Source organism: Leptonychotes weddellii, chromosome 12, assembly GCF_054177405.1.
Source record: "Leptonychotes weddellii isolate Sample4059 chromosome 12, ASM5417740v2, whole genome shotgun sequence".
Taxonomy (NCBI): Eukaryota; Metazoa; Chordata; class Mammalia; order Carnivora; family Phocidae; genus Leptonychotes; species Leptonychotes weddellii.
In genome coordinates this window covers 37573848-37593911 of record NC_138380.1, presented here as the reverse complement: position 1 = coordinate 37593911, position 20064 = coordinate 37573848, and the positions used below count along the sequence as shown (strand labels likewise).

At 35.0% G+C, this 20064-nt stretch overlaps 1 protein-coding gene across 4 annotated transcripts in view; it reads left to right on the top strand.

Moving 5' to 3' along the window:
• SEPTIN7 (septin 7) overlaps nucleotides 1–20064 on the top strand; it is an 89620-nt gene that overhangs the window by 44675 nt on the left and 24881 nt on the right. For 3 of the 4 annotated variants that reach the window (XM_081800276.1, XM_081800277.1, XM_081800274.1), the window contains one exon: nucleotides 14476–14582. In XM_081800276.1, coding sequence (XP_081656402.1) covers nucleotides 14476–14582 — 107 coding nt within the window. Of the gene's footprint in view, nucleotides 1–13233; nucleotides 13310–14475; nucleotides 14583–20064 lie in introns of those variants that run through there. The other variant, XM_081800275.1, reaches the window with a different exon arrangement.

Here is a 20064-nt window from a genome sequence, read left to right as displayed (position 1 = left end):
ACTCCGATGTTTATAACAGCAATGTCCACAATAGCCAAACTATGGAAAGAGCCAAGATGTGCATTGACAGATGAATGGATAAAGAAGATGTGGTGTATATATACAATGGAATATTATGCAGCCATCAAAAGGAATGAAATCTTGCCGTTTGCAATGATGTGGATGCAACTGGAGGGTATTATGCTGAGCGAAATAAGTCAAACAGAGAAGGACATGTATCATATGATCTCACTGATATGAGGAATTCTTAATCTCAGGAAACAAACTGAGGGTTGCTGGAGTGGTGGGGGGTGAGAGGGATGGGGTGGCTGGGTGATAGACATTGGGGAGGGTATGTGCTATGGTGAGCACTGTGAATTGTGTAAGACTGTTGAATCACAGACCTATATCTCTGAAACAAATAATGCATTATATGTTAAAAAAAAAAAAGAAGATAGTAGGAAGGGAAGAATGAAGGGGGGGAATTTGGAGGGGGAGACGAACCATGAGAGACTATGGAGTCTGAGAAACAAACTGAGGGTTTTAGAGGGGAGGGGGTGGGGGATGGGTTAGCCTGGTGATGGGTATTAAAAAGGACACGTATTGAATGGAACACCGGGTGTTATACGCAAACAATGAACCATGGAACACTACATCAAAAATTAATGATGTAATATATGGTGATTAACATAACATAATAAAAAAATTAAAAAAAAATTCAAGACAATGCAAAGAAATGGAAACATTCCATGCTCGTGGGTTGGAAGAACAAATATGGTTAAAATGTCTGTACTGCCCAAAGCAGTCTACAAATTTAATGCAATCCCTATCAAAATACCAACAGCATTTTTCATAGAACTAGAACAAAGAATCCTAAAATTTGTATGGAACCACAAAAGACCTCGAATAGTGAAAGCAGTCTTGAAAAAGAAAAACAAAACTGGAGGTATCACAAACCCAGATTTCAAGTTATATTACAAAGTGGTAGTAATTAAAACTGTATGGTACTGGCATAAAAATAGACATATAGATCAATGGAATAGAACAGAAAGCCCAGAAATAAGCCCACAATTATATGCTCAATCAATCTTCAACAAAGGAGGAATGAATATACAATGGGAAAGCGTCTCTTCAACAAATGGTGTTGGGAAAACTGGACAGCAACATGCAAAAGAATGAAACTGGATCATTTTCTTTCTCCATACACAAAAATAAATTCAAATGAATTTGAATTTAGAATTGAAGAAATGAATTAAAGACCTAAATGTGAGACCTGAAGCCATAAAAAATCCTTGAGGAGAGCACAGGCAAGAATCTCTGACATTGGTCGTAGCAACATTTTCCTAGGTGTGTCTCCCAAGGCAAGGGAAGCAAAAGCAAAAATAAACTATTGGGACTACATCAAAATAAGGTTTCTGAACAGCGATGGAAACTACCAATAAAACTAAAAAGCAAACCTGCTGAATGGGAGAAGATATTTGAAAATAACAGGTTTTTTTCTAAAATATTATTAGTACCTAAAATATTTAAAGAACTGATAGAACTCAATACCAAAAAACAAATAATCTAATTAAAAATGGGCAGAAGACATGAACAGATATTTCTCCAAAGAAGACAGACATTCAGATGGCCAACAGGCACATGAAAAGATACTCATCACTCATCATCAGGGAAATAAAAGGCAAAACCACAATGAGATACCATCACTGGGTAAAATCAAAATGGGTAAAATCAAAAACATGGGTAAAAATAAACATAATGGGTAAAATCGAAAACATGGGTAAAATCAAAAACATGAGAAACAACAACTGCTGGGGCGCCTGGGTGGCTCAGTCGTTGGGCGTCTGCCTTCGGCTCAGGTCATGATCCTCGGGTCCTGGGATCAAGCCCTGCATCGGGCTCCCTGCTCGGCGGGAAACCTGCTTCTCCCTCTCCCACTCCCACTGCTTGTGTTCCCTCTCTTGCTGTCTCTCTCTGTCAAATAAATAAATAAAATCTTTAAAAAAAAAAAAAAAGAGAAACAACAACTGTTGGTGAAGATGTGGAGAAAAAGGAATCCTCATGCACTGTTGCATGAATTCTCATGCAGATTGGTGCCGCCACTGTGGGAATAGTATGGAGGTTCCTCAAAAAGTTTAAAATAGAACTACTTTGGGGCGCCTGGGTGGCTCAGATGGTTAAGCGTCTGCCTTCGGCTCAGGTCATGATCTCAGGGTCCTGGGATCGAGTCCCGCTTCGGGCTCCCTGCTCCTTGGGAGCCTGCTTCTCCCTCTGCCTTTCTCTCTCGCTCTGTCTCTCATGAATTAAAAAAAAAAAAAAAAAAAAAAAAAAAAAAGAACTACTTTATGATCCAGTAATCGCACATTGGGTTTTTACCCAAAAAATACAAAACCACTAATTCAAAGGGATAGATTCATCCTTATGTTTATAGTGGCATTATTAACTATGAAAGCAGCCCAAGTATCCATCAATAGATGAATGGATAGAGAAGAATGGATAAAGTGTGTGTGTGTACATATATATATGAAAGTATATGTGTGTATGTATATATATATATACTTTTATTTATATACCGTACTTCTTTATATTCTAATATTCCATTATATATATTATTATACAATTATATATTTATATATAATGGAATGTTATTATTCAGCCATAAAAAAGAATGAAACCCTGCCATTTGCAACATTAATGGCTAGAGCTAGAAAGTGTAATGCTAAGTGAAATAAGTCAGTCAGAGAAAAACAAATACCATATGATCTCACTCACATGTGGGATTTAAAAAACAAATGAGTAAAGGGAAAAAAAGACAAATCAAGAAATAGACTGTTAACTTAGAGAACAAACTGATGGTACCAGAGAGGAGGTGGGTGGGGGGATGGGGGAAATATGAGATGGGGATTAAAGAATACACATATTGTGATGAAAAAATAAAAATTATTAAAAAATAAAAAGATGCTGAAAAAAAAAGTACAGTAAATACACATTTTGACTACAAGAAATGTTCATTTTTAGAAATGTTGATGGGGGGAATGTGTATCTCTGAATTAAAGAAATTGAGCAGTTCATGAAAAAAATTTTACTTTGCCTAGAACAGTTTAGAAATAAGTCTAAACTTAGAAATGACTACAGGCATAAATGTGGACGATGAGAGGTAGAGAAAAACCAGTTATATGTGAGCAATGTTAAACTGGATTCTGAAATTCTTTTCCTTGGCCAAATGATACTCTATATTATTTGTTGTGTTTACTTTGACAGAGATCACCCAGTTACTATAGTTATTGTTTACATTGTAAATCAGTCTAAAAGAATATAAAATATACAGAATAATTTGTCAAATAGGAAATTTACTCCTTTTAAATTGAAGGTCAGCTACTTCTGTCCGTATACTGACTAATAATTTACTCTGACATTTTTTAAACCTCTGTAACTGTTGGTAGTTTCCTGAAATGTTCATCTTGATTGTAAGCAAAATAAGCCATCTTTTGTTATTATACCCAACCTTCAGGGACATTACATATGAATTGAATCTTAAAGCTTTAATTTCAATGTGAGTTGTCTAGGAATGGATGGCAGTTAACTTATTTAGATACCTCCTGCCTGACATGTCAAAAATTGACCAGAGCTAAGTTTTAGTTCAGAGTATGCAAGCTACTACTTCATGTAGTGAATCATGGGAGTTTCAATGAAGATAGAGAAAAAAATTCACTGGGAAAAAAAAATCGTAAGTGAAAGTATAGTTAGGTTATTTTCTGAATTTTTAGTGATTATAAAAAAGCAGACAGCATTTTGAAGTTTTATAATAGTATAAGATACATGCTATTTATTTATTTTTTAAAGATTTATTTATTTGACAGAGATAGCGAGAGCGGGAACACAAGCAGGGGGAGTAGGAGAAGGAGAAGCAGGCTTCCCGTGGAGCAGGGAACCCGATGCAGGGCTCGATCCCAGGACCCTAGGATCATGACCTGAGCTGAAGGCAGACGCTTAACGACTGAGCCACCCAGGCGCCCCAAGATACATGCTATTTAGAATTAAAGGAGCAGTCTTGATCATTGTTCCCAAAACGAGAATTGCTCAAAAACAAAAAGCCAGTAGTCTTATTCTTTAATAGGAAAATCATGAGCCTAAGATCTCTAGAATCAGGGATATACTTAACTTCATTATATGTTTTCTTTATATATTTTATTTACCAACTATAAAATAAGTTCCTGTGAGCATTTGTTGAAGGGTTGAAGGCAAGCTTATAAACATAGAGATATAATTACTTTTCATTCTGTTTTTTTCCTTATGATACTACAAGAGGAAAGAAACTTACAGGTATTAATTCAGCTATGACAATACAATTTCCAAATACGAAATTTACGGCCACCTCCTTTTAAACTTAGTTGAAGAAATTGATCAAATTCCTTTCCAGGGTAATATGGTAGGAAGATCAAAGTGGGAAGTAAGGAGCCTAAAATAGAAATGCTAACAATTATGGAAACTTAAAAGTTGGTTTTAGTTGGTATTTATAAAACAGTTTCAAATTTGATTTTTTTGGTGTGTGATCATGTTTTAAAGATAGCCATTTTTGAGGGAATTAGTTTTATTAACAAATCACGTTTGTGACAAAGAGGTTACCTTGATTTGGACTACTTGGACAGGAAGTTTTCTGAATTTAAAACCTGAGTATTACTATACGAAGAAAATGTATACTAGATGCTAATTTTTATTTCTTTTAGTGCTCACCACTCAATAAGTAGTGTTCTCTTCATTTTACTGGTAAGCATACTGAGCCAAGAGATTGCATACAATGGTAAAGGTTGCACATCCATTAAGTGGAAAAGTTAGGATTTTTTAACCTGTACATTTCTAAAGTTTTTTGAAGTTTACCCTAATTTAAACTCTAGGGAACTTTCTGAACCGTAATCGGTAGGTAAAAATGTTTGGAATTTAATACCACTTTTCTGTGAATATCTGTTGTTAAATTTCTTTCCCAAATACTTAAGCCAGCTTTATTACTTGAACTTGGAAGAAAGAAGGTTGGGTGGACTTTAGTGTAAGTTATAATACTAAAGTGCTACATTACCTTACGCAAGTCATTTAACATCCCTGAGGTCTTTTTCCTCAATGGTAAGTAACTATCTCAAAAGATTGTTTGGCAGGTACAGTGACAAAGTCTGTCCTAAGGAAAGGTAATGTAAACTGAGTGGGGGGAAATTGGGATGTTAACTCATTTACTACACATTCAGAAAAAACATACCCCTTTTTTTCTCTGAGGGTCAGAGGACTCTTGGTTTCTTAGGCTTTCAAAAATTTTTAGACTCCTGGGTACTGGACACAATATTGCCAGAATCCTTGGAGCCTTGCTATTCTTCTTTATGTTTATCCTACATTCTTTCTCTTTTTCCAAAACATGTCCCACGTTCTTTCTCTTTTTCCAAAACATGTCCCACATCTCTACTCATTTCTCCAAAAAATTTTTTTCAGTCCTCTGTAATTTCTCCTTCTGTGTTCATAATTTAAATTCAGTGCACCCAAAGGATCTCATATTCAGTATCGTGCAATTCTTCATGGATTTCATATATGAGTTTCTCATATATACATTTTTCATCGAGTTAATTGCTATAACTTTTTGGAGAAAGTATCTGTTTATCAAAATTGAAAGTATACATATTCTTTGAATCCAGAATCTAATTTCTGAGAGTTTAATGTGGCAAATGGAAATAACAGTATACAAAGATATAATATCCAAGTTAAGAGTACATAAAGATATAAATCTTGGTTTTTTTATAGCATTATTTGTAGGAACAAAAAATAGAAAATATGTACATTAAAAGGAAGGGATGAATAAATTATGTCTATAGTGTAGAGTATTTGATACCTATTAAGAATAAGGTAGCTCAATGTGTTTTGATTGAAAAGGATGGCCATGATATGTTACCTTTTGAAAAAAGGAAGTTACAGTATAAAATGCATGTAATGAGTCAATTTTTATTTCTGTGTGTATATTTAATCCCTTCATATATATATTTATATTTTTATGTGTAAAAGAAAGCATGGAAATATACACATTGAACTGGTAACAGATTATTTTGAGAATTGAAGGAATTATTTGGAAGATATTTAAGGAAAAATTACCTTTACTTTTTATTACTGAATTATACAAACATCAGGGCTTATAAAATTTAATAGTTGAACTATAAAATAGATAAAAAATATATATACACATATGTATTTACTTTTGATATTAAAAACTTCAAACATGGAAGTAGAGCTTCAGCAATTAACTCATGCCATTTACCCCATTCTTGTTACTGTTAGCGGCATTAAGTTCTTTCACACTATGGTGCAGCTGTCACCGCTATTGATCTCTAGAACTTTTTCATCAGCCCAAACTGAAACTCCACACCCTTTAAATAATAACTCTCCATTCTCCCTAGTCCCTGGTAACCACTATTCTACTTTCTGTTCCTATGAATTTGACTCTTCCAGGTACCTCATGTAAGTGGAGTCATATGATAGTTATCCTACTGTGTCTCTTTAATTTCACTTACTGTGATGTGTTCAGGGTTCATCCCTGTTGTAGTATATATCAGAATTTCTTTTTTAAGGGCGAATAATATTTCAGTGTATATATATACTATACTTTGTTTATCTACTTGTCTGTTGATGGTCATGTGGGTTGTTTACACCTTTTGTTTTGTCCCTTGCATCTGTTGATGAGCATTTGGGTTTCCACCTTTTAATTGTGAATAATCCTACTGTGCACATTGGTATGCATATGTCTGTTCAGTTCTCTGCTTTCAGTTCTTCTGGATATATGCCAGAAATAGAATTGTTGGATCATATGGTAATCCTATGTTTAAATATTGAGGGGTTGTCATACCATTTTCCACATTGGCTGTACCATTTAACATTCCCACCAGAATGCCATTGGGTTTCGATTTGTACATCCTCACCAATATTTTTTTTCTGTTTTTGATTTGGTTGTTTTTTTGCTAATAGCCATACTAATGGATTTGAAGTGATATCATTGTGGTTTTGATTTGCATTTTCCTGATGACTAGTAATGCTGAGCATCTTTTTTTTTTTTAAAGATTTTATTTATTTGACAGAGAATGAGCAAGGGGCAGGGGCAGTGGGAGAGGGAGAAGGAGACTCCCCATTGAGCAGGGAGCCCAACGTGGGGCTTGATCCCAGGACTCTGAGATCATGACCTGAGCCAAAGGCAGACACTTAACCAACTGAGCCACCCAGCCTCTTCAGTGTCTTTTAATGTGTTTATTAGCTGTTTGTGTGTTGTCTTTGAAGAAATGTCTAGCCAAGACCTTTGCCCATATTTAAATTGGGTTGTTTGGATTTTTTTGTTTTTGAATTGTAGCAGTCTTTTACATACTGTGACTGTTAATCCCTTATATTTATGATACGCAGATACCTTCCGTTGTGTGTCTGATGGTGCCCTTTGATGCACAGAGGTTTTAATTTTGATGGTCCATTTGTTTAATTTCCTTTTGCTGCCATCATGATTCAAGGAAAGGTTCAAGAAATCATTGCCAAATCCAGTGTCATAAAAGCTTTCCCCCTGTGTTTTCAGAGTTTTATAGTTTTACCTTTGATCCAGTTTGAGTTAAATTTTGTTATGATGTAAGGGATGGATCCAACTTGATTCTTCTGCATGTGGATATTCACTTTAACCAGCATCACTTATTGCAAAGACTGTCCTCTCCCCACTGAATGGTTTTGCCACCCTTGTCAAAAATCATTTCAGCATTTATATAAAGATTTTATTTCTGGACTATTTTATTTCACTGTTTTATATGTCTGTCTTTATACTACCACCACACTGTTTTGTATCTTTTTAGTAAGTTTTGAAATCAGCAAGTGAGTTCTCCAACTTTCTTTTTCAAGATTGTTTTGGCTATTTGGGGTCCCTTAAGGTTCTATATGATCTTTAGGATGGTTTTTTTCTATTACTACCAAAAAAAAAAAAAAAAGTTTTTTGGGATTTTGGTAAGGAGTGAGTTGAATCTGTAGATCACTTTAGGTAATATTGACATTATAGCAGTATTAATCCTTCCACCCCATGAAAACTGGTTGTGTTTCCATTTATTTGGGTCTTTTAAAATTTCTTGCAGTGATGTTTTATAGTTTCAGTGTACAAGTCATTAGCCTCCTTGGTTAGGTTTATTAATAAGTACTTTATTCTTTTTCATACTGTTGTAAATAGAATTGTCTTCTTAATTTCCATTTGGTATTGTTCATTGTTTATGTATAGAAATGCAAATGGTTTTTGTGTATTGATTTTGTATCCTGCAACTTTGCTCAATTCATTTATTAGTTCTAACAGTATTTTTGTGGAATCTTTAGGGTTTTCTACCTATAAGATTGAATCATCTGTGAACAGAGATAGTTTTACTTCTTCCTTTCCAATTTGGGTGTTTTTTTTTTTTGCCAAATTGCTCTGACAACTGTGTTGAATGGAAGAGTTGAAGGTGAACATCTTTGTCTTGTTCCTGATCTTAGAGGAAAAACCTTCAGTCTTTTACTATTGACTATGGTGTTAGCTGTGGTTTTTTTTATATATGGTCTTTATTATAGTGAGGTAGTTTCCTTCTTACTGTAGTTTATAGAATTTTTTTTTATTATGATAGGGTGTTGAATTTTGTCAAAGGTATTTCTGCATCACTTGAGATGATCATTTGCTTTTTCTCCCTTCATTAGATTAATGTGGTATATTATATTGATTTTTGAATGTTGAACTATCCTTGCATTCCAGGAGTAAGTCCGACTTTGTCATGGTGTATAATTCTTCTAATAATGTTTGCTGTTGAATTATGTTTTGTGTTTTTTTAAAAGATTTTATTTATTTATTTGATGGTGGAGGGGGAAGAGCACAAGCAGGGGGAGTGGCAGGCAAAGGGAGAGGCTTCCCGCTGAGCAGGGAGCCCAACATGGGGCTTGATCCCAGAACCCTGGGACTATGACCTGAGCTGAAGACAGACACTTAACCGACTGAGCCACCTAGGTGCCCGAATTATGTTTGTTAATACTTTTTGAGGATATTTGCATCAGTATTCATCAGGGATGTTAGATTATAATTTTCTTGTGTTTTTGTCTGGCTTTGGTATCACGGTAATGCTGACCTAATACAATGAGTTCGTAAATGTTCTCTCTTCAGTTTCTTAGAAGAGTTTAAGAAGATTGGTGTTAATTATGATATAAATGTATGGTATGGTTCACTGATAATGCCATCTGGTCTAAAGACTTTTCTTTTTTGAGGAGGTTTTTGATTATGACTTGTTTGTTTTATGGTCAGTTTTAGAACGTGCTTCATGTGCACTTGAGAAAAATGTGTTCTGATGTTGGATGTAGTGTTTTGTCTGTTTTATAGTGTTGTTCAAGTTCTCTTGTTTGCCTTCTGTCTGGTTCTTCTATCCATTATTGAAAGTAGAGTATTGAAGTCTTCAACTATTATTGTAAACCGTCTATTTTCCCCCTCAATTCTGTCAGTTTGCTTCATATATTTTGGAGCTTTGGTGTTTGGTGTATATATGTATATAATTCTAATGTTTACTTCATGAATAACTTTTTATCTATATAGAATATCTTTTTTTTGTAGCAGTTTTTGACTTAAGTCTGTTTTGTCTGATAATAGTATAGCCATCTCACCTTTTTTTGGTTACTACTTGCACGGAAAATATTTTTTATCCTTTTACTTTCAACCTCTGTGTGTGTCTTCTAGGTAGCATACAGTTTGATCATGTTTTTTTTTAGTAGTTCTGGCAGTCTGCCTTTGGGGAGTTTAATCCACCTACATGTAATTACTGATAATGAAGAACTTAACTTTAGTCATTTTATTATTTTCTGTATGTCTTAAGCTTTTGTATATCCATTTCCTCCTTTACTACCTTCTTTTGTGTTCAGTTGATTTTTTTGTAGTGTCACGTTTTGATTCCCTTTCTCCTTTCCTTTTTCTGTATATTATTTAGATATTTTCTTTGTGGTTATAGAGATTACATATAACATCCTAAGTTACAGTAATCTAATTTGAATTTATACCAACCTAACTTTAATTGCATACATAAACTATTCATAGATAGCCCCTCCCCCACTTTTTATTATTGATGTCACAAACTGTCTTTAAACATTTTGTACTTATTAACAGATTTATAACTATTTGTTATTCATTTGTTTTTTTAAATCTTACAGAAAATATAAAATGGAGTTAACAAACCAAAATTAAAATAATACCGGTTTGTATATTTGTTCATGTATTTACCTTTACTGGAGATCTTTATATTTTCACATGGCTTTGAGTTACTGTCTAGGGTCCTTTCTTCCTGAAGTAATCCCTTCAGCATTTCTTATAGAGCATGTGTAGTGATAATGAATCTCCTTAGTTTTTGTTTATCTGGGAGTATTTTAATTTCTACTTCAGTTTCTAAGCACAGTTTTGCCAGATACAGAATTCTCATTTGACAGTTGTATCATCACACTGCCATCAGGCCTCCAAGTTTTCTGCTGAGAAATTGGTTGAAATCTTATTGAGGATTCCTTCTTTGTGTTATGTTGCTTTTCTCTTGCTACTTTCAGAATTCTCTCTTTTCTTTGTCTTTCTTCAGTTTGTGTCTTGGTGTGGGTCACCATGGGTTTATCCTGCTAGGAGTTTGTTGAGATTCTTGGATTTTAGTTTTATGTCTTTTCATCAAATTTGGAAAAATTTTTTTCTCTTTAATCTCTTTGATCCTTTCTCATTCTTCTTTTTCTGAAACTTCCATAATGTATATACTGGTCCAGTTGCTGGTGTCCCACAAATCCCTTAGGCTGTGTTTACATTCTTTTTTCTTTCTGATCCGTAGACTCAACAATTTTAAAGGTCCTGTCCTCAAGTTTACGGATTCTTTCTTCAGCCTGCTCAGTTCTGCTGTTGAACCTCTTTGGCAGATTTCTCAATTCAATTGTATTTTTCATCTCCAGAATTTTGTTTCATTCCTTTTTACAATTTCTTGATATTCTTGTGTTACATTGTTTTCCTGATTTCCAGTACTTCTTTGTCCTTTTTTTCCTTTAGCTCTTTGAATATATTTAAGACAGGTATTTTAAAGTCCTCATCTAGGTAAATCCAATATTTGTACTGCTTCAGGGATGGTTTCTGGGAATTTGTTTTGTTCCTTTCTATAGGCTTTTTCTGTTTCTTTGCATGCTTTGTGATTTTTTTGTTGAAAAATGTGCATTTGGAAAAACAGTCACCTTTCCCATCTTTGCAGACTTCCAAATGTCAGGGCAGTCATCTGATGATTCGCTGGGTATGTTATGAGCCTAGAGATCAGCCTGCAGTGAAAGTTTGGCCTGGGTCTGTGTGTGAATTTCTCAGTTCCCCATGTGTACATGGCTGCTTTTGAATGTCTTAATTCTCCAAAGGGTCTCACTCGAGCTTCTCCTTAGGGCCTCAGGTGTCTACTGTATATCTATCCACTCAATTTTCTTCTCCAGGCATCTGTGGGTTTCTAGTTCCCCTTCAGCTTTCACCATTGGTGTTCAGTGCTTCTTCCACCTAAAATCCCAGTTAGACAAGCGGCGCCTGGGTGGCTCAGTCATTAAGCATCTGCCTTTGGCTCAGGTCGTGGTCCCAGGGTCCTGGGATCAAGCCCCACATTGGGCTCTCTGCTCGGCGGGAAGCCTGCTTCTCCCTCTCCCACTCTCCGTGCTTGTGTTCCCTCTCTCGCTGTGTTTCTCCTGTCAAATAAATAAAATCTTAAAAAAAAAAAAAAAATCCCAGTTAGATAAGACAGACCAGTCCTTCTGGCAGATCCTAGAGAAGTTAGAATCTGTTTTAAGTAAAGTCCGCCCTATTCCGTCTGGTTTGAGGGAAGAATATGGAACTGGGTTGCTGTCTCCTTGAGTCCCAGACATACCATATAGAGAATAGGGGAAGAACAAATGAAAATGACCTGAACTTTGTTGTTCATGGCATTTTCTTGACTGGGCATTTGTTTGGTGCTGTAAATCTTTGACTTTTTCCAAAGCTCCTATAAGGTTAATTCAGCCAGTTTCTAGTCGTTTTTGATGTTTCTGTGAGGGCTTGGAATTTCTTAGTCATTTTGCTGATGTCACTCAAGAATGCTTTTTAAATTATAAAAATAAAATAAAGTTAGTGAAGGAAATTTAGAGCACACACAAATGTAGAAAGCTAAGGAAAAAAAAAAATCTTACCTACAGTTCTACTCTGTAGTAACCACTATTAACATTTTGATGTGTTGCCTTTCGGGCTTTTTTCCCCTTTGTCATACCTTTCATTTTGTCCTGCTTTCTCTTGTTCTTCTACCCTGTACCACAAAAAAAAAAAAAAAAAAAAAAGTTAAATAAAATAAGGTCTCTAAACATACTTTTAGTCAGTACAGTGTTAATTTTTGAATTTAGTGTACTTTTACATTTGACATCCCAAAATATTTTTACAGATACTCAAATTTTTCATTTATGCTTCTAAATGAAAATATTGTAGATCTTTTTCTTCTCTCTCTCTCCCTTTTTTTTTTTTTTTTAAATAAAACACAAGTCAAATTTATTGATTTGTCCACAGTCAGCAATGGTGATCTCGCTGGTCTTGCCATTCCTGGACCCAAAGCACTCCATGGCTTCCATAGTATTCATGCCCTCTTTCACCTGGCCAAAGACCACATGCATGCTATTCAGCCACTCAGTGTTGACAGTGTGGATGAAAAACTGGGAAGCATTTGTGTTGGTTCCAGCATTTGCCATGGACAAGCCGCCAGACCCTGTGCTTCAGGATGAAATTCTCATCATCAGATTTCTCCCTGTAAATGGACTTCCTGCCAGTGCTATATGGCATGTGAAGTCACCACCCTGGCACATAAATCCTGAAATAATCCTGTGAAGGCAGGGACCTTTAGAACCAAATCCTTTCTTCCCAGTGTTCAGGCCATGAAAGTTCTCTGCTGTCTTTGGAACTTTGTCTGCAAACAGCCTGGAGGAGATGCAGCCCACAGCAATGTCGAAGAACATGGTGGGGTTGACCGTGGCTAGACAGCAGGGTGGGTCTAGGGCAGCAGTGTCTGCAAGGCCTAGGTATTTCTGATTATCCCCACAGGCTTGGGTTTTATTCCAGTCTTTACTCCTTTATTCAGTACATAAGAGTTAAGAAAGAAGTAGGTATGAAGAACCTATAATTTATTTTCCTTTGTCCTAGAAATTTCTGGAATTTTTACATCTAGAAAAAAGTGACAGCCCCTCATTCAAAGGGGTAAGCCATGACAACCTAGTATGGATCTTAACTTTCTTGAGAGCCAATATAAAGAGAAAGAACTCAACCTAGACAGAAATGGTAATGTTAATATTGTGACATCAGTTATTTAGGCTAGAGGTACCTATTAAACCAACTGAACTATTAACAATAACTAGATTCTTTAATCCTGTGCTATATTAATTGATAATTATAGTTAAGATTTTTAATTTATTTAGCTTTATATTATGTATATCTTGAAGCTATTTATATTTTGGTAAAAATTATATATTTGGTATGTTGTACTAAACTTGACATAGAGGGTTAAAGAAGAGTATGTGCATCTTAGTGGAAATTGTGTTCTACCTTCTTCCATTCCTACCTCTTACCTTAATCAGAAGCACCATAAAAAGTAATTACCTCTGATGTTTTTGGAATTTGGTTTATGGAAAGGTACCCTTTATACTTAAGCTGATTGATACATGGGTGAATAAATTGGAAGTACTTTGTGGTTCACTTTTATACTGAGATGCATTGTGATTAATTTTTCTTCTTTTATCAGCAGATTTCTTTTTATAGTTGCATGATTTCTTTTTTTTGGTCATTCATTAATTATTGACTATAATAAATGTTTACACCTAACTTTTATGTTTTATTTCACTGAAGTAGCAATATATATCCAAACTTGGGTGTTTCTTTCATAACTAACTTTGGTCTCTAGGAATACATTACTGTTAAAAATGGAGACTATTGCATTAGATTTTAGATACAATACTTTTATCTAGATGTATCTAGAATTAGATACATTACTTTTAAAGAGCACAGATTGTAGAGTTAAAAAGCTAAAAAGATTCCTTGGAAGCATGAGTCTAATTTTATAAGAAAAGGAGGACAAAGAACTTATTCTTTTTTTTTTTAAGATTTTATTTATTTATTTGAGAGAGAATGAGAGACAGAGAGCACGAGAGGGAAGAGGGTCAGAGGGAGAAGCAGACCCCCAGCTGAGCAGGGAGCCCAATGTGGGACTTGATCCCGGGACTCCAGGATCATGACCTGAGCCGAAGGCAGTCGCTTAACCAACTGAGCCACCCAGGCGCCCCAAAGAACTTATTCTAATAGGGAGTCTTTATAGTATGTTTTCTAATGTCACTTCTTTGTTCCATCAAGAATTACTTGTATAAAGCAAGTTTGATTATGGTATTGGTTGAATATTTAAGATTGATAAAGTGGCCGAGTTTAACACATTTTTCCTCCCCCATTTCTTTTAGGTGAATCTGGACTCGGGAAGTCAACATTAATCAACTCATTATTCCTCACAGATTTGTATTCTCCAGAGTATCCAGGTCCATCCCATAGAATAAAAAAGACTGTACAGGTATGTACATTAGTATTGTTAATTGATGATAAGCTGGGGTAATGTTCACACAAAACACATGCTAATACTTTTATTATGCTTCCCTGGAGATAGGTTTGTATTTGGCCTCATCCGCTATAAAATGGTAAACCTGATTGATGTTAAAAAGAGAGAGGGTGAGCACAGGTAATTAGAGGAATTATCTTGACTAGAACCTTCTAAATTTGTCCTTAGGACCCTCCTAGAGATTATATGTAATAAATAATACCCCTAGAGTTATACTGTCCAACATGGTAGCTACTTGCCATATTTAGCTATTAAGTTTGAATAAGTTAAAAGCAAATAAAATTTAAAATTTAGTTTCTCAGTTACACCAGTCACATTTCAAGTCCTCAATAGACATATGTGGCCAATGGCTACCATTTTGGGTAGTACAGATGTATTTCCACTGTTGGAGAATGCAGTAATGGACAGTGTGGAGAAAACATGATTTGCAGAAAAGCCATTAATTTAATTTATTAATTAATTTAAATACAGTGTTCTATATTACTCAGTGGCATAGGCCCATATGATAGATGAATGGCAGTTGGAATTCGTTAAGGCTCCCAAGATATGTGTAGTCTAATTTAGTACTTCTCAGTCTTTAATGTGTGTTCAGATCAGCTTGTTAAATTTAGTTCCTGTTCTAGTTAGTTTAATCTGAGATGGGCTGAGATTCTGCATTCCTGAAAAATTTTAGGTGATGCTGATGCTGCTGACCCATAGACCACACTTCAAATGACAGAATGCTCTAGGCTCCAGATCTGCACTGTGTAATACAGTAGCCAGTAGCCATATGTGTCTGTTAAGCTCTTAAAATGTGGGTAGTCCAAATGGAGATGTTATGCAAATATAAAATACATCCCAGATTTTGACAATTTAGTATGTGATGAAAAAGAATATAAAAGATCTTATTACTAATTTTTTATATTGATTACACTTCGCAGTGATAATATTTTGGTTATATTGTATTAAATAAAATACATTAATTTCACCTTTTATTACTTTTTAAAGTGGCTACTGAAAAGTTTTAAATTACTTACGTGGCTCACATTACATTTTTGTTAGACAGCACTCCTCTAAACTATTAATTGAAAAATTGTTAGTAGATTGGTGCAGTAGTAATACATAGCACATAAGCAGAGAGGAAGGGAGTGAATAGTTCTTGCTGGAGCAGGCTTTATTCAGGCTGGAGGTGGATTTGAAGGATTGGTAGTGATTATTCTAGTGCACAAGGTGGAAGGAAAGTCTGGAAATTCTGGGCAGAAACTCATATCAAACTGCAAGGTGCAGTTTAGTAATTAAATTCTTAAAGAAGTAATTTTGTCAAGTGAGTATTTTGTCTTTTTTTTAAAGTTTTTCTCTGTTTTAGGAATTTTTTTGTATCCTTCATAGAGCTTGAAATTTCAAATTACTTGCAAAAATGTATTCTAAAACCTTGACACTACATTGCTTATTTATTTCGTGATCAGTGTTGGATATTTTAACCCTAAGCAAGAAGAGGAACTTTTAATTTTTTAATTTAGGTATTTAAATTCAAGATAAGTAAACTATGTATGTAGAAATGTTAAAGAAATCCCACAGTATAGATTCCCAAGTTCAAGAATATTTAGTCTAGGGGCACCTGGGTGACTCAGTTGGTTAAGCATCTGCCTTTAGGTCAGGTCACGATCCTGGAGTCCCAGGATCGAGCCCTCTGTTGGGCTCCCTGCTCAGCGGGGAGTCTGCTTCTCCCTCTGCCCTTTACCCTACTCATGCTCTCTCTCTCAAATAAATAAAATCTAAAAAAAAAAAAAATATTTAGTCTAAAATATGTTAGATCTTAATGGTCATGTACCTGCCAGTAGTGTTCTTGGTAATTACTGCTGGTGAGAAAGTTATTCTGAGTCCTCTTTGTAGTTCTGGCATATAGTGTAACTCCAGGCTTGCATTAGTAAGTCATTAGCATCTTCCAGGTACTATTCCAAGCAGTTTACGTGCATTAACTTATTTAATTCTTAGAACAATTTTATGAGGCAAGTGGTACTATTACCGCCATTTTACATATGTGGAAATTGAGGTACGGACATGGTCATATCCCTGAGATCACGTAGTTAGAGTGACAGAACTGGATACAAATCTGAGTGGTCTGGTTTAGTGTATATTCTGTCAAATTATGCTGTCTCTATACTGTTGATATTTAATATAAGCTAGTTTCATAGGTTAACCAGTTCTTAATAGGTGGATTAGCTTTCCTTTACTGCATGTCCCTTTTTAATAATGTTTCATCCAACAGGTTTTTGGTTTTCTTTTTTTTTTTTTTAACCTTTTCCTTTAAAAATCCTACAAACGGAGATAGTTTCCCACCTAGGCAATTTAGACAAAACGAGGACAAAATGATTTGATCAGTGAAGTCATCTCTTCATCATAATTATTAATATGTGAAAATAGTTAAAATAACATAAAAAATCCCTCTATAAGCAATAAGGGGCTGATTCAGCTGATGCTGACTAGTAAGGGATACTTACAGGAAGGGATTTTTTTTGTTTTACTTTTTAAATCTCAAATAGTACATACATGGTGTTTGCTATTGCTTGTTAGGTTTGAATTTGCAGTCTGGACTCAAGGGTAAGGACTTCCCTTTAAATATTAAACTTGAAATTCCAATAAACTACTGCTGAGTGGATGATGGAAGGAAGCAAATTAACTCATGAAAATTTTGTACCTTACCATGTTTAATTTTACTTTGCTTAATAAAGACAAAAAAACAATATTCTAGCTTTCTTAATTCATCCATGCAGTGATTTTTATCAGTGCCTGAACACATGAAAGTATCAACACTTGCAATTTTAGGAATTCAACATATAGAAATCTAACCTGTCATACTCTGTAGCAAAGTATTTGCTTAAATAATGAGAGATTGCTTGTAATGTAGTTACAACTGTGTGTGTTCTGTCAAGGTCCACATGTTGTAAAAAGGATATTAAATAGGATTCATTATCATATTATCATCAGTGATTCTCCATATTGTGAGACTGAATATTTTTCCTTTTATCTTCTCAATTTTATACAGTGAACATACTTTTATAATTTTTTAATGCCTTTCAGAAAAGAAAATATAAATACCAAAAGATAAAAAGTATTTATGAGGAATAAGATTTATATTAAGAATTGGTTCTAGGTCAGTTCAACAAAAATCCGTCCCCTAGAAGTCCTTATGCCAAAAATTAATTTGCCAAACAAATTTATTAAAAATACTGATAGACTATATGGTACTGTCTACCCTAAACCAGTTGCTCAGACCAGAAAACTTGGAGCCATCCTTAACTCCCTTTCTCTAAATCCACAGGCAGTCCCATCAACAAATCCTGTTACCTCTACTTTCACAATATATCCAGAATCCTCCTTTCTTGTACTGCTCATATGCAGGGCTCCATTATCTCTCTGCCTAGATTATTACAATAACCTCCTAATTCGTCTCTCTGACATGATCCTTGGCCACCATCCCAATCTTTTTAACAAAGCAGTGAGAGTCTTCTTTTACAGTCTCAGAGCAAGGCCAAAGTCCTTATAATATCTAGGAGACCGTATAAGACTTGCCCCCATCCCTCTCTATAACCTGTTTCCTACACTTTTCCGATTTTGGCTTATTCTCCTCTGACTAAACCAACTTCCTTGTGAAGAAAGGGATCTATTCCACTGAATAGAAGGAAAGACTGTTGCTTCAAACAAATTGGGGATGCTCTTGTCTTCATATAGAGATGAGGTACTTTGCTGAGCATGGTGACAGTAGGGTAGAGAAGAGCCATGAGAGAGGCATGAGACTAGTGAGCACATAGAAGGATTATTGGATAGCAGGGAAATTCCTGTCAAATTAAAGTTCATGAATTTTGTGGAACAGAAAGATATCTGAGCTGGAAAGGAAAAAGAAGTAAAGGGTTTAGGAGGGGGTTTGCTAATAGAACATGAAAGGGACAAGGAACTTAAGATCTCAGTGTAAGGAGTCAGGGGAAATGAGGTGTAGTGATTTGTAGCGGGGGAGGGGTAGAAGGAGAAGCAGGCTCCCTATGAGCAAGGAGCCCGATTCGGGACTCGATCCCAGACCCTTGGATCATGACCTGAGCCAAAGGCAGACGCTTAACTGGCTGAACCACCCAGGCGTCCCTGGATCAGCTTTCTTAATAAACAAGATCAGGGTCTTGATTAGAAGGAAATAATCTTTAGGCATAACGATTCTACTATTGGTCATTGCTTCTTAGTTTCTTGTGGAACATAATGAAGTATTTAAGTATTTAATATAGATATTATATATCTTATATTTATTTATCTTAAATATCTATCTAACTTATTTAATTATCAGGCATTAAATAATCAAACTAGTTTTTGTCTTTGAGCTAAGTGGAATATCTCAGGCTGTTTAAGTCTCTGTTGTCCCAAGTTCCTGTAGAGCTTTGGCTGTAATGCCACCTCCTGAACAAGTTTGGGTAGAGGGGTAAGCTCCTGACAGAAAACTTTAACCCTCTCCTTGAAATTTAATATAGTTAATTAAGTAACACTTTCTACTTAACAAGTAGCTCTTAAACATTAGGTTATAAAACTTCTAACGGTCTTTTGAAAATGAAAGAAATGAAGCTATGGAAACACCGAAGGTTTAATTTTTTTTTCAGATTGAAAAACGGAACAACATTAGAAAAAAGAGTGTCTTGGATTTCTGGGAACTAGGAGTCCAAAAGAGGCCTCAGTAAATTAATTATACATAAACAATATAATGGGCTGTAGTTTTATTTTTCAGAGAGAAACATATAATTGAAAATACCCTTGATTGATTCCTTCAGTATTAAATTATGCATTTAATCTTAGAGAACTTTGAGTGATGCCATAAAATATGCTGATGTGACCTGCTTAAGTAAAGTGCATGGGAAAGTGGCCATTTGGAATAGATTTCTTAAGAAAAGTTTGAAATTCCTGGACTTGAACTAATTTGTTTTCCATGGATCCCATGAGGATACTTGCAAAACCAGATGACAGGATACAGTCAGATACTGTGAATGGCACTAGTTTACAGTTAAGTTTTCTGGATCTCTTCCATATGTTTCCTTCTTCTTTCTATTTGACCATGTATGGATACATAGAATTTCACAGGCCAGAAAAGTCCTTTTATAAACAGACTCTTTAAAGTATTTAAAATACAGATCTTAATTTTTTTATCTCTGTAAACAATTATGTTGTTAAACTGATGATAAAAACAAAAACAAGGAAACAAGGATCTTAAAATTTAAGATGGTATGGTGTGATTAGTATACAACCTATTATTGAAGATAGAAATGGGCTTTGCCTTCTATGGTCAACTAATCTTTGACAAAGCAGGAAAGAATGTCCAATGGCAAAAAGACAGTCTCTTCAACAAATGGTGTTGGGAAAATTGGACAGCCACATGCAGAAGAATGAAACTGGACCATTTCCTTACACCACACACAAAAATAGA